This window comes from Emys orbicularis, chromosome 19 (assembly GCF_028017835.1).
Source record: "Emys orbicularis isolate rEmyOrb1 chromosome 19, rEmyOrb1.hap1, whole genome shotgun sequence".
NCBI classification, from domain to species: domain Eukaryota; kingdom Metazoa; phylum Chordata; order Testudines; family Emydidae; genus Emys; species Emys orbicularis.
In genome coordinates, this window is record NC_088701.1 from 10896668 (window position 1) to 10910279 (window position 13612).

Here is a 13612-nt window from a genome sequence, read left to right on the forward strand (position 1 = left end):
CCTGGTGGGTGGGTGTGGCTGTGAGCGCAGGGCTCCTGACTGGGGGCCCCAAGGTGGCACTAGCCAGGGGCTCTGGGAAGTCAGGTCAGCTCTGCTGGGAGCAGCTGCTGTCTGGGCTGGATAAATCCCAGAGGCTGTGGGGGGGAGGGTCTCGCCAGCCTGCTTAAATCCAGGGGTGATCTTGTGGGGAGGGGGTCTGCTTCTGTAGCCTGGAGATTATAAACCCGCCTGTGTGGGGCGGTTGGGGGCCCAGCTGTTGGCGTGGCTGAACTGCTCTCGGATTGCTATTAATGCTGCCCTGGTGATCTGGCTGTAGGGCTCTGGCTCAGGCTGGGAGTGGGGTGTGTATGCTATATATAGAGAGCCATGGCTGGTTCAGAGCCCCGGGGGGGAGCATCCATGCAGGGCACGGTGAGGGCACAACCCAGTTCTCTGGGCCACACACAGCTCTGGGTGGAGGCGGGGGGGAATCACAGCCATGTGACGGGCTCTCCCATGTGCCCCCAGCAGGGTTCCTTGGTAGCTAGGCTGCCCGGGGAGGGTGTGGGTGGCACTCAGTGGCAGCACCAAGTCCTGGGCTCCTGGTGCCTGTCTCGAGGCCTGATGCCCCAAGGAGCTGCCTCTGGGACCTGCAGCCCCTGCAGATGGGGGTGGGCACCCTGGGAGAGCTGGGGTATGGGCAGGGGGACACTGGGCCCTCTGTGGCTTCTCCCCTGTGCTGAAGGGGAGCAGACAATGGGGATTAGAGGCTGCTCCACAGACCCCACAGGGGGGCCCGGTTGGCTTGCTGCCAACGGGAGCTGTTGCGGAGCAGGGTCGATAGCCAGGCTGGGCTGATTGCTGGGATGGGGCAGTAGGGAGCAGCCCTGCTGGGAGGGAGGGGTGGTGGAGGATGGGCTGGAGGAGCCTGCTTCAGCCCTGACTCCCAGGAGTGGGCAGCTCGGGGCAGGGCTTGCCCTTTGGGCTGAGCTTCCTGGCAGGGGACTTTTGGGGAGGGGGGCGGCTGTGGTTCCCAGCTGTCTAGCCCAGCCTCTAGGGGCGCTATCAGGGCATGAACCTGCCAAGAGTGTCCCAGTCCTGCCTGGCTTTGGCTCCGTGGCTGTGAGGAGGGAGAATGATTCCCTTCAATGCCAGCTGCTGTGCCAGCTGGCCAGGCTGCCCCAGGGCCCTGCACCCTGGCCTGGTTCCCCATCGCTGTCAGAGCAGGGCCTGATCCCCATCCTCGCAGGAGCCTTGCCAGGCCCCTGCTGCCAGGGCACTGTAATCCCCATCCCTAAATCCCACAGGGCTGGAGGGGCCAGTCTGCCCAGCAAGACTGCACTGGCCTGTCATCCCCTCCCCTAGTGCGTAGCCTAGGCTAGAGAGGGCATTGGCCCTGTGGCCCTGGGTGTGAGGGCTGATCAGAGTGTCCTTCTAGCGCAGACTCTCCACCGCTGCCACAGCAATCGTGCATCTGGCCTGGTCCCTGGTGGCTGATGCTGGCCAGTTAGACCCCTCATTGGCAGGGGGCTCTTTACATCTTGCATGGGAGGAAATTCTCTCCCTGTTGGGGACTCAGCCGGAGGTTGGGGCTGGGATTGCCTTAAGTGGGTGTGACGGTTTTATGACCTTTGTGAGCATCTCCCCCAGCTAATGGAGCTGACACTGTCCCACTGCTGACAGAAAACATCTGGCTCCTTCTCTGACCCTCCCTGAGATCCAGTGGCAGGCAGTTCTGCAGGCTAACTGGGGCTGATCTCTGTTACCCAGCTGGTGTTTCCTCCAGTCAGCCTCTCCAAATCCCTGTCAGAAAAGCCCCTTCTTCTCTTTCTCTCCCCCCACCCCCAGTCTGTCTAGGCCAGGGAAAGCTGAGAGCCTAACCCCCCGGATACACAAAAGAAACCCTTCTTGGGCTGCCTTCTTCAGGAAGGCGAGTGCTCCTTGTGCTCTCCACTGCCTGTCCCACGCCCCGTGGTTCTGCCCTAGGCAGCTCCTTAGGCGATACTGGCATACCACCCCTAATTTGCCCCTGCACAGCCCAGGCCTGGCTAATTTGGGATTCTTCCCCCAACTGGGGGTTTCCGGGCAGGCTCCGTCTGACACAGTTCTCCAGGGAGCTTGACCTGAGCTGCCTCCTGTGTCTGGGATCCACCCCTGCCCCCCCCCGGGTGGGAGATGAGGGCCATACTATCTGTCCAGATAGGAATAGGAGAGCCCAATGCACACTGGAGTCTCTAGGCTTGGTGTGGACCCTGCCATCGCTCTGTCACACCCAGGCTGGTGCCCGTTCCTGGCCTATGGGGGATGGGCTCGTGTTAATGATTGACGAGCTGCTGTGTTAGGCAACAGCCAGCCGGATCCCTCCCAGGCTGGGGAGGGAGAGGAGCTGGGAGCTCTGGTACCAGGGTCGGAGCTGCACTAATCGGGTTAAACATTAGCCACAATGGGATGCCAGGGGATCTGTGCAGGGATAATTGGCTTGTGGGAGGATCCTATTACCCTTGTCCGGCAGAGGAGAGGGGGCTGGGACCCTGCTCCTGGGGCACATGGGAGACCTCAGGCAGAGGAAGTGGCACTGGCATGAACCCTGGGACCCTGTCAGCCCAGCCCTGGTGGGGCCCTGCCCTCCCACCGGTTCATATTAATGGCTCCAGCTGGCTCGTCCAACAGCCCCACGGTGCTGGGGAGCCCTGTTGCCCTCAGCCCTGCCCCCCACCCCGGGCTCTGCTTTCACCGTCAGCTCCTGAGAATGTAGCCCCAGGCTCCCTGTGCTCCAATGAGGGGATGGGGGGGGGGTGGATGCATGTCTTGGTCAGTCCCTGCCAGGTTATGGGGAAGTTGCCTCCACTCTGAGGGGGCCCGGTGGGAGTCTCACCTAGTCGGGCTGGGAGTGTCGCTCTCCTGGGGAGGGGAAAGAGTCACTAGTTGATGAGGGGGAAACTGAGGCACAGAGGCTGAAAGGGTTTGCCTGAGGGGACACAGCCAGTCAGGGGCAGAACCCAGTCTTGACTCCCCTGCTCAAACCACTGGACCCCACTCCTCTAAGAGCTGGGAATGGAACCCAGGAGTCCTGGTGCCAGTCTCCTGCTGTAACCATTAGGCCTTGCTCCCTCAGAGCTGCCATTGCCTTCCCCAAGGTATGTAAGCTTGTTGTGGTGCCAGGCCCTACAGCCTAAGGTCAGTGGGCCTGGTGCTGCCATGGCATGGGTTACCTACAGGCCCTGCCCCAGCACTGAGGTCCATGTCTGGGCTGAGCCCCACAGCAATGCCCTGGAGCTCTAGTATCTGTATGGACCCAGCTGGCTTGGGGCCATTAACCCTCTCGCTTTCCTCTCTTGAGCCTGCCTGACCCTTGGTGCTGACTTGTCAGAGGCCCCCAGCCCCTCTGCAGGCACCTTGAGGCCTGTGGCTGCGGGTATCCTTGGCTGCTCCCAGCCCTGGTCCTGGCCCCAGCAGGAGTGCGGAGGAGAGAATATGGGGCTCCCTCTCTCTGGCTCTTAGAGTATTTGTTTGCTCCCCTCCCTGGGCTGGGGTGCATGTCCTGCTCTCTGACTGTGGGCAGTGCCTATGGGGTGAACTTTGGGGGCTGCCCTAGCTGTGGGGAGTGGAGGCCCTGAGGCTAGCGATGAGCCTGGTGCAGGGCCTGTTCAAATACCGAGGGTCTGGGCTGACGACTCGCTGGCCAAGCTGAGCCTGCGGCGTGCCAGTGTTGGGGCCAAGGGTGGCTTCTGTGGCGGGGGGTGGGGGGTACCTCTCATGTGTTCACCCAAAACCCTCTTTGCCCCCCCCCCCAAGGTGCCCCAGGCGGGTGTAAATCAAGGGTCTTGTGTCCATGGGAGGGCAGGCATCAGGCTGTTTGGGGTCATGGGGATGAGGGTGTCTTGGCTGGTGTGGGGTTGGCAGTGGCTCTTTGGGGGGTGGGGTCTCTGGGCTGGGCAAGGCCATGGAGTTGCGGGGAGTGAGGCTGCTAAGGGCAGTGCCTGACGGACCTTTTTCCCCACAGGGCCTGTGGGGGTCTCTAGGTTGTGCCAAGGCACAGGGTTGGCAGGGGTGTGTGTCGGGGGTGTATCTGGTGAGTGCGGTGTCTGATGGTCCCTTCTCCCTGCAGGGTGTTGTCAGTGGGCGGTGAGGGGTGTCTGGGGTGCAGGGTTGATGGGGGGGCTCTGTGTTGGGGCAGTGTCAGTCCCTTCTTGTGACAGGGCATATGGGGGAATCTCTGGGTTGGGCCCAGGTGTGGGCCTGGCAGAGGGTGTGCTCTCTGGACTAGGTCATGGGGTTGGGATGCATGGCAGGCGAGGATGTGTCTGACAGTCCTGTCTCTCCATGGGGAGCTGGGGCAGGGTCTCTGGGGCAGGGTAGCATGGGGGGGGGGGCTGGTGATGGGGTCTCAGGGGCAGTGTCTGATGGTCCATTCTCCTTGCAGGGTGCACACCTGGCAGTGATCGACTCCCTGATGATAGCCTTTGCTGTGGAATCCACCCTCTCACTGAGTGCCCCCCCTGGCACCGACCTTGGCGCCAGCTCCTGGGAGCAGAAGCTCCTCTGCTGGGTGGACACGGTACGATGGTGGGATGTTGGGGGAACTGTGGGGGGAGCCATGGCCCCTGGTGCCCTCTAGCTTTGGAATGCTTGTTCCCCGGACACTGCTCTGAGTGGGAGCCCCCATCTGACACAGGGAGTGGTCTCCTGCCACCCTAGAGACTCTGGCCTCTGGCCCTCGAGCCCATGCCGAGCTGCCCTCTTCCTGCAGCATGGGGGGAGGGGCTCTCTCCAGGCTGGGGAGCTCTCCCTGCCCCAGCACAGACTAACCTGTCCCTATCCCCCACAGGTGAACCGCAAGCTGCAGGAGAGCACAGAGCGTGAGGGCTCGCAGCAGCCAGCGCCTGGCACAGAGGGCCAGGGCCAGTCCCCAGCAAGCGGCCCCAAGGTGGGTCTGTCTAGCACTGTGCCGAGGTCTTCCTATGGGGGAACGAGGGGGTTTGTGTGGGGCCCTCTAACTCAAAGCAGGGTGAGTGGGCAGGGCCACTGCACCATGGCAGGTGGTGTGCTGGGGTCATGGGGTATTCCCGGGGCTTGGTGGCATTAACTCCTTCAGGGAGGGGCTGTGGCTGGTCCCCGGAGGCCATGGACGAACCTATCCCCAGGGGACACCTGCCCTCTCCTGCCCTGTTGTGGGAGGGCCCTCCTCCCCCACTGTCCATCCTCAAGTCTGCTGCTGAATGTCCCCTTCTTGGCCGTGCTCGTGTGTGTGTGTGTGTGTGTGTGTTGGGGGGGGTGGGAGGGATTCTGTGTGCTCTGACCTCCTGGGGGTGATGGGTCCCAGTCTAGCTGCTGCCCCCACGTGCTTCCCTCCCACCCCATGCTTCCCCCTCTGGGCAGCGCTCTCTGGCTCCCAGTGCGGCCCTGGTGGCTGCTGGGTGAGCAAGGGGTGGCTCCGTGCCTGGGGGTGAGCAGAGGTGGGGGGGCATTTCCATGCATTCCTCCTGCACTCGGGACGGGAGCTCCCCCTCCCCCAGAGCTGGGTATGCAGTTTGCCCTCCCCTGCTGCAGTGCTGCCCTGGGGCAGCTGGCGTGACCCCTGTGTGGCTGCCCGCGGGCCCATGGAGGTTCGCTGTGTGACTCTTCTCTTCTGCGTCTCTCTCTCCTCCTTCCTGTGGCCTTTCTCCTTCCTCCGCATCAGTGTCCCACCAGGTGGTACTGGAAACTGGTTCCTGTAAGTGGGTGGTTTATTTACTCTCCCCTCCCCTGAGCCGACTCTGGTGGCCGGGGCCATGTCATGCCAGCGCTGCTGGCTGTGGGTCTGCATGCCAGGAGACCCCCCACCCTGAGCAAAGGATGCTGGGGCCCCAGAGCACTGTGGGAAGGATGGCCCCGGGGAGGGGAGGGGAGAGGGAGGTGGCAGGCCCCAGGACACTGTTGGAAGGATGGCCCCTGTGGGGGGTGGGAGGAGAGGTAGGGAGAGGCGCTAGGGTACTGTGGGGTGTGTGTGGCCCCAGGGCACTGTGGGAAGGATGGCCCCTGGGGTGGGGGGAGGTCCCAGAACCCTGGGGAGGGCAGGCCCCAGAGCACTGTGGGAAGGGTGGCCCCTGTGTGGGTGGTGGTGAAGAGGGGCAGACCCCAAGGCACTGGGGGGGGGGGGGGAGAGCCCCTGTGAGGGGTGATGAGGAGAGGCCCCAGCACTAAGGGAAGTTCTTACTCTGGAAGGGGTGATGGCCCAGAGCATTGTGGGAGGGTGCCTGCTGTAGGGAGGCCATTCCTTCTCCACCCCTGGGCTTGGCTCATGGGGGGTGGGGGTGGGGGGGTGCAGGAGGCTGGGTCCCCTGGATGCCATCCTGTCCCTTGGGGGTGGAAGGCAGCATCCTCAAAGGTCTGGGTGGGGCTCTCTTGGGTGGTGAGTCTGCTGGGCTCAGAACAGAAGTTGCCCTGTCAGACCCCATTGTGGGGGATTTCTGCTGGGGGGTGGCGGGTGGTGCTCATTGCTAGAGGCCAGCAGATGGTGGTGAATGCATCCCAGCATCCTTTGCTCACAACTCCTCCTTCCCTCTCCCCCCCCCGCTGCCCCATGTATCCCCTTCTTCAGTCTCTTAGCTTCTTACACACAGGTCTGTGGCATCTGCTCTGCTGTGCAGGGTGGGGGGTGAATCCCCTCCTGGTGGATGGGAAGGGAGGGGCATTGCCTGGTTCTTGCCAGGTTCAGGATCCATGTGCGGGGAGGGTCAGGTAAGGGTACATAGGACTGTCCAGCCTGTGACCCCCAAAACGGACCCTATGGCTGCACTGGGGAGAGTTGGGTTCAGTAATGAGCTAAGAGACCCAGGAGTGGGGGAGTCAGACAGCCAATCAAAAGCAGCATGCTGGTCACATGACACATCCTTTCCCCCCCCCCTTCTCTTTTCTTGCTCTTATCCCCCTCTAGGGGTTAGGGCCCCCAGTGCTCTGGGGTCCAGGCTACAAGCAGGAGGGTGCCCACCCCCCAGGGTTAGGTTAGCACTGGGTTTGAGGGGTGCCCCACAGTCTAGTTGGGCTATAGGGAGGCAGCTTTGCAGGGACCCCAGCTGCATGTTAGGAGAGGGCCACCCTGGGGCAGGCTCAGAAGGGAGTGCCCCAGAGGGAAGGGCTGTAGAGTGGCGCCCCCCACAGGCCTGGCCAGGCAGCAGCTCCCTCCCTGTGGCGCTCTCTCCAGCAGCCGCTGGGCCCCCGCATTGACAAGGCTTTCTCTTTCCTTTGCTGTTGCATCCAGCATGCCATCGCTTTTTGTTTGAAGGAGTCGGGGAGTAAACCTCCTGTGGTAACGTATCACTCAGTGCCTGTGCCCTGCTGTGCCCGCTGCTGCGTGCCCGCCGCACCCACTGAGCTTATTTTTGTTCTGTTCCGTCCCCTGCCCGGGGGGTTGATTATTCCTCCTGCAATGCCCCTGCCCCCAGCCCATCTCCCCGCAGCAGCAGGCCCTGCCCATGCTGAAAGGCTTGGAAGTGCAGTGGCCTCCGGGCCTGATGGGTTGGCCTGAATGACAGGGGCATCACTTGCTATGGGGCAATAGGGGCAGCTCCCCCAGACCTTGGTTTGCTCCCCCCCAACTTTTCATAGGTCTGTGCTCCACTATGTGTCTCCCCCCTGACTTTGCAGGGTACAATAGAGTCACATGTAATAGTCTATGATAAGGCAGCTTTGCCCCCCAAAGGCTGCCCCTGGGGAGCGATAGGGTGTTTGCACAGGCCTAGCGTCATGGTGCCATCTAGTGGCCACAGCCCACCCAGTGGCCAAGAGCTTGCGTCTTGCCAGGGGGGTCCCTCCTAGTTCTGAAGGTCCCAGGTTTGATTCCCTGTGTCGGCATACACACCACTGTGCCCCCCCTCCCCAGGTTAGATATGGGGTGGCCCAGGTGATGGACACCCCCGGAGGAGCTGCCCCAAGCTGGGGACAGGCAGCCGTGTGTTTGGCTGAAGTGTCCATCGCCACCCCTGCTAGGGAACTGTAAGCCCCATGGACTCTGCTTTCCACCAACGGGGATGCCATTGCAAGGGAGCAGCACCGGATGGATTGGCACCCCCAGCCTATGTCAGGGAGGTGGGGGAGTCTGGTTCACAGGCCCGTGGGGCCGCTGGGCTGTAACGGAGCAGCTGGTGGCTCCTGGACCAGACTGCCTCCCCCATTCCGATAGGGTCTCCTGACCCCCTTCTGTTGGGGTCCTGCAGCATCTGGGCTGTGGTGTGTTGGAGGGGGCAGGGATTCCCCATGCAATGTTGCTGGGGTGGGGGAGCTCTCCCTCCCCAGTCCCTGCCAGGGGCTCATTGCAGCAGGAATAACAGGGCATCCCATAACTTTTTTTTTTGGTCCCCCTTTTTTCATGCCTTCGCGAGGCTGTCTGTCTGGCCCGCTGGCCGTCTGTCTGTTGGATGTGCCCCTCCCCTGCTGTAGTTGCACGCTCCTGCCCTGCTCGGCTCTGTGTGCCCATCCCTGCGCCGGGCTGCTGGCTGTTGTCTCGTCTCCTGTGCTCAAGTGGCGAGTGTTGCCGTGACCTCAGGGCAGGACGGGAAGGGGTGTCCTGTTCACCCAGCTGGGGCCTCTTAGTGCAGGGAGGCCTGGCCCAGAGTGGGGGCCCCCGGCTTGTCTTTCCTGCTTTCCTCCCTCCGTGCCAGGCCTGTGGGGCAGTAGGGCAGCCCTAGACTCAGGGGCAGGGCTACTGTGTTGAGCTGCCCCCAAACGCCTTCCTCCCCATGATGGGCAGGGGGTGCTGTGTCCTGTGTGCTGCGGGGGGGGGGGGGGTGGCATCCCCAGGACACAGCTCATCCTGGCTGCTCTGCCCCGTGGGACCCCAGCCACAGCCCCCCTGCCCTGAGGGAGCCTGGTCCCTCCCAGCACGAAGCCTTTTCCTGATGCCCCATATGGGAGGGGGAGCTGTTTTGGGATGAATGGACCTTTCTCAATGGGGTGCTGGGGGCACGGGGAAGAAGACCCCTGGAAGAGGGAACCCAAGGCTGGGTGTGAATGGGGGCACTAGTGGTCTGCTGAGCCATAGAGATCTCTGTGGGGGCTGGGAGAATAGGGGGTCTGTAGCCAGCATGCTGGGGACAGCTGGAGTGATGGGAGGGGGCAGGGTCACTAGGCAGTTGAGGGCCCCTGACCTGAGAGGGTGGTGGGTAGAGTGGAGGAGCCTGCAATGCCACTGGCACCCTCCAGCTGTTCACCCCCCTCTCTCTCTGCTCTGGGCAGATCCGGTACCGGAAGGACAAGGTGCTGCCCAAACAGACACCCTGCTTCACACCCGTCATGGGCATGAAGGACTTGGCCAACGGGGGTGCCATCGCCGCCACCATCCACTATTACTGCCCTGATGTGGTGCGTCTGGAGGGTGAGTTCAAATGTGGGGCTGGACTAAGGATGAGGTGCCAGGCAGTGATGGGTTGGGAGCCTGGGGGCTGTGCTGGCTGCGTGGGGCAGTCCCTGGGGCTGGGAGGGGCAGGGGTGAGGAGCCTGGCTGGGGAGGGCAGTCCCTGGGGCCAGGAGGGGGAGGGGAAGGTCTGGTGGGGGGCAGTCCCTGGGGCCAGGAGGGGCAGGGTGGGTCTGGGGGGGCAGTCCCCAGGGCAGCACTCATGCCCCACTCCCTGCAGACGTGTGCCTGAAGGAGACCATGTCGGTGGCCGACAGCCTCTACAACCTGCAGCTCATCCAGGACTTCTGCACTGAGTACCTGGGCAGCTGCTGCCCCCTGGCACTGGAGGACCTGCTCTATGTGCCCCCAGTGCTGAGGGTGAGTGGGGGAGGGGTTGGGGTTGGGGAGGCCTGAGCCAAGGTGCCCCCAGCATGTGGGCAGTGCCCTGTGCAAGGGAGACTTGCTCCAGCTGGTGTGGGAGCTTGGGGCGGGGGGACGGAGCTCATTGAGGGGAGCCATGGGTACTTGCGTGCAGTGGGGTGGCTGGTTCGGACTCACCCTGGCAGGACACCCCTCCTATACTGGTGCGAACTTTGGGGCCAGGTTAAACATAACCATAAAGCCCTTGGCTCTGGCCTTCTAGGGGCGGGGGGGCTCTGCCCAGCTCTCTGTGACTGCAGCCCCCCCCAGCCTGCGCCCCTTGCTCTCCACTGAGGCAGAAGGGTGTGGATTAGTCAGCCTGGTGGAACAGCCCAGCTTGGTCCTAATGAGGCCTTGGCTGGAGCCTCCGGCTGCTCTAATTGGGGCTGTGCAGCCTGGCACAAAGGGCCCCCTCAGGGTGGGCCCGGGACTGGTGCCCCCAGCCCTGGAGTCCCTGCTGTGCTCCACGGGTGCCTTGGTCTGGGGGAGGGGGGGGCACCCTGCTCCTCCTGGTCTGCACACACCTGGGGGGAGGGGGGGGAATGGGGAGTCCATCCTCTCTCTCCTGGCTAGGGGGTGCCTGGGGGGGGGGTCTCATTGCTTTGGCCTCTTTGGAGCATGTGAGTAGCTGTTCTGCCTCCCCTGCAGATCAACATTGGGGTGTTCCTGGCTGAGCTCTTCCTGTGCTTCGAGGTGCTCAAGCCGGACTTTGTGCGCCCCAAGGAGCTGAGGGGACTCAAAGGTACCAGGGGGCCCTGTCAGTCCCTGCTGGGCCAGGCCAAGTCTGGGGGGATGGTTTCTCGTCTCCTCCAGACATCACCCTGGGGCAAAGGTGCCTCTAATCTCTCCCCTTTGGCTGGCACTAGACCCCCCCGGTCACAGTGGGGTACAGGGGGGGCTGGGGAGCCCTGTCTGAAAGGGGCAGATATCTCCTGCCTGGGGTCCAGCATAGGATGTCGTACTGACTGACTGCTCCTGGAAGGTGTGGGGGGTTCATTGCATCCCCCAGCCACGGGGAACTTCCCCCCCCCCTTCCAGCCACCTTGTCCGGGCTGTGGCTGCTGCTCCCTGGCCAAGGTCGGGGCGGGAGAGGAGTGGGAGTGGAGCATGCTGGGAGCTGGCTCAGCCCAGCCCCAGAACAAAGGCCCTGTGTTGGCGAAGCCCTTTGAAGGACCTTGGCTGCTGTTCAGGTTGGGGTTGTGGGGCTGGCAGCCTGGCCTGGGCGGATGCCGGCCATGCCCGTCCCCCAGGAGTGGCTGGGGGCAGAGACTCATGCTCCCTGCCTGCCTTCCAGATCCGCCTTCAATGAGCGACTCCCTGACGCCCAGCAGTGGGAACAGCAATAGGTGAGTCTTGGCACCCCTGCAGCCTGGCATGGTGGGCAGGTCTTGCTGTGGTACCCTAGGAGCTGGTGAGTGAGGGGCCAGGGGGTGCTCTCCCCTGGCAGTCAGTGCTGGCCCCAGTGCGGCACTAGGGGGTGTTGCAGGGGGCGCTCTCCCCTGGCAGTCAGTGCTGGCCCCAGTGCAGCACTAGGGGGCGCTCTCCCCTGGCAGTCAGTGCGGCACTAGGGGGCGTTGCAGGGGGCGCTCTCCCCTGGCAGTCAGTGCTGGCCCCAGTGCGGCACTAGGGGGCGCTCTCACCAGGTCACTTCTGTCTGACTGGACTGGTAGCACTGGGTCATTCCCTCCTGCTGAGCTCTTGATGACTCTTCCATAAAGCTGGTGGGTCTCGGAGGTATTGTGGAGCCTGACCTCTCTTCACCCCCTTGGAGCTCGGGAGGTTCCTCTGGGCTGTGCTGGGGGGCTGGAGTCTCTGCAGCACCTACCTGCTAGGATGCTGTTTTCCAGGCCCTGGCTGGGCTCGTACTGATGCCATGACTCACCTGCCAGCTTAATAGCGCCTGGGCAGGATCAGCTCTGACCCACTAGGGGACCCCTGCAGCCATGGGTTTGTCCCCCCCCCCTCTGGGGGCAGCGAGTGTATCATGATTGGGGAGGAGGAAAGTGTGTGTGTGTGTGTGTGTGTGTGTGTGTGTGTGTGTGTGTGTGTGTGGTGGTGGGGGGGGGTGATACGGGGGCAATTTCCTCCTCCACCCAGGAAGAGAAACGTTCAGCGGGGTTGTGAGACTGGACTGCCCTTCCTCCAAAAGAAAACACCCTCTTCTCCCTCCCAGAGCCGGGGATCGAACCCAGGAGTCCTGACTCCCCGCTCCTGCTCTAACCACTAGCCCCCACTCTATTCCAGGACCCAGGAGTCCTGGCTTATGAATCATGGCTCTCCCTGCCATCCTGACCAGAGCTTCATTTAGTTAACTTCCTGCCAGGGCAGAACTTGAATGATTTTAGTTTGTAAAGTCCAATCTGAGTCTGGCTGGCTTCCGCCCCTAATCACTGCCCCTGCCAGGCTGCGACCCAGGCAGAGCTCCCCCTGGTGAATGCCTGAGTGTGATGACCTCCCCAGCATGGATACACCATGTTGGCCACACCCAAAGCCAGGAGCCCGCTGGTGGGCTGGCACAGGGTGCCTATGCGTGCTGCTCAGATGTCTCCTCTGGGGCCAGGTGGTGCTGAGCTGGCACCTGTGGGCTCAGGTGTGATCTAATGTGCTCCAGCCTCATGTGCGGTCTCTCTTGCAGTGGTTCCCCGGTGTTCAGCTTCCTACACCCGCTCCTGCCAGGCGGGCAGCCGCAGTCCCCGCTCAGAGGCTCGCTAGGTGAGATGCCCTGCCCTCCACGGGGGATGGGGGTCGGCAGGGCCGGTGTAACCACTAGGCGAACTAGGCGGCTGCCTAGGGCACCAAGATTTGGGGGTGCCAAAAAGCGGTGCCCCCCAATTTTTTTTTTACACTACAGTGGAGTCACATCTTACACGGGGGTTAGGTTCTAAGGTCAGCACGTAAGAGGAAAATCACATATAGTGAAAATTACCATAAAGTACAGTATACACTGTATACACTAGAACTGGGGTCCTCAACCTACCAAAGGTGGCACGCGAGCCTTTTTAATCGCAAGCTGTGGGTCCCGGCCGCTGCTGAGCCCACCGGCCTGGGTTCTGTTCACTGAGCGGGCTGGCGGCCGGGACCCCTGACCGGCAGCTCCGCTCAGACTCCTGCCGGCCTGGGTGAACAGTCTGGGCTTCCGACCGTTCACCCAGGGTTCTGTCCGCCGGCCTGGGGTTCCGTTCATCGGAACCTGCAGCCTGCCATTTAAAAAAAAATCGGCTCGCCTGCCGTAGGTTGAGAACCCCTGTTCTAGTGTATACTGTGTGTACTGTACTTTATGGTAACTTTCACTATACGTGATTTTCCTCTTACGCGCTGACCTTAGAACCTAACCTCCGCGTAAGATGCAACTCCACTGTATTCATTTTTGAAAGTTTATAATAAGTGATGCTCCGGGGGGAGGGGAGGCGCAAGGTGGAAGTTTTGCCTAGGGCGCGAAATATCCTTGCACTGGCCCTGGGGGTCGGGGAAGGCTCCAGCTATTGCTGGGGCTGTGTGGGGTTCAGGCCTGGTCTGACCTTAGCTGGGGGTACACTCCCCTGACCGATGCCTGCTGTCTGCGAGGGTCCCCAGCTAGGAGCTTCAGAGCCCCCATAGGGGAAAAAATGGGGGACCTCCAAGGCCCACCTAGCTTGATCTGGCCCTGAACCCCTTGAGTTGGCATCCAGGCCCCTGTGCTGCCCCTGGGCACATAAGGGTGTAGAGAGAGGCATTGTAACGCCCCCAGCCCAGGTCCCTATAGACCCAGTCCCTGCCCCAAACCATCCTGAAGGGGGCTGGGGACAGCTCTGGCTTATTCTAGGGGGGGCATGGGGTGGATCGGGGTGTGGGGGGGTGGAT

General features: G+C 62.5%; 1 protein-coding gene across 1 annotated transcript in view; it reads left to right on the forward strand.

Annotated features, from left to right (window-relative positions):
- Nucleotides 1–13612, forward strand: part of CAMSAP3 (calmodulin regulated spectrin associated protein family member 3) — a 35522-nt gene that overhangs the window by 13746 nt on the left and 8164 nt on the right. Inside the window, exons 3-11 of the mRNA XM_065419668.1 lie at nucleotides 4403–4537; nucleotides 4808–4906; nucleotides 5660–5692; nucleotides 7220–7267; nucleotides 9193–9331; nucleotides 9591–9730; nucleotides 10421–10514; nucleotides 11067–11118; nucleotides 12408–12484. Of these exons, the coding sequence (XP_065275740.1) occupies nucleotides 4403–4537; nucleotides 4808–4906; nucleotides 5660–5692; nucleotides 7220–7267; nucleotides 9193–9331; nucleotides 9591–9730; nucleotides 10421–10514; nucleotides 11067–11118; nucleotides 12408–12484 (817 nt within the window). The remainder of the gene's footprint in view (nucleotides 1–4402; nucleotides 4538–4807; nucleotides 4907–5659; nucleotides 5693–7219; nucleotides 7268–9192; nucleotides 9332–9590; nucleotides 9731–10420; nucleotides 10515–11066; nucleotides 11119–12407; nucleotides 12485–13612) is intronic.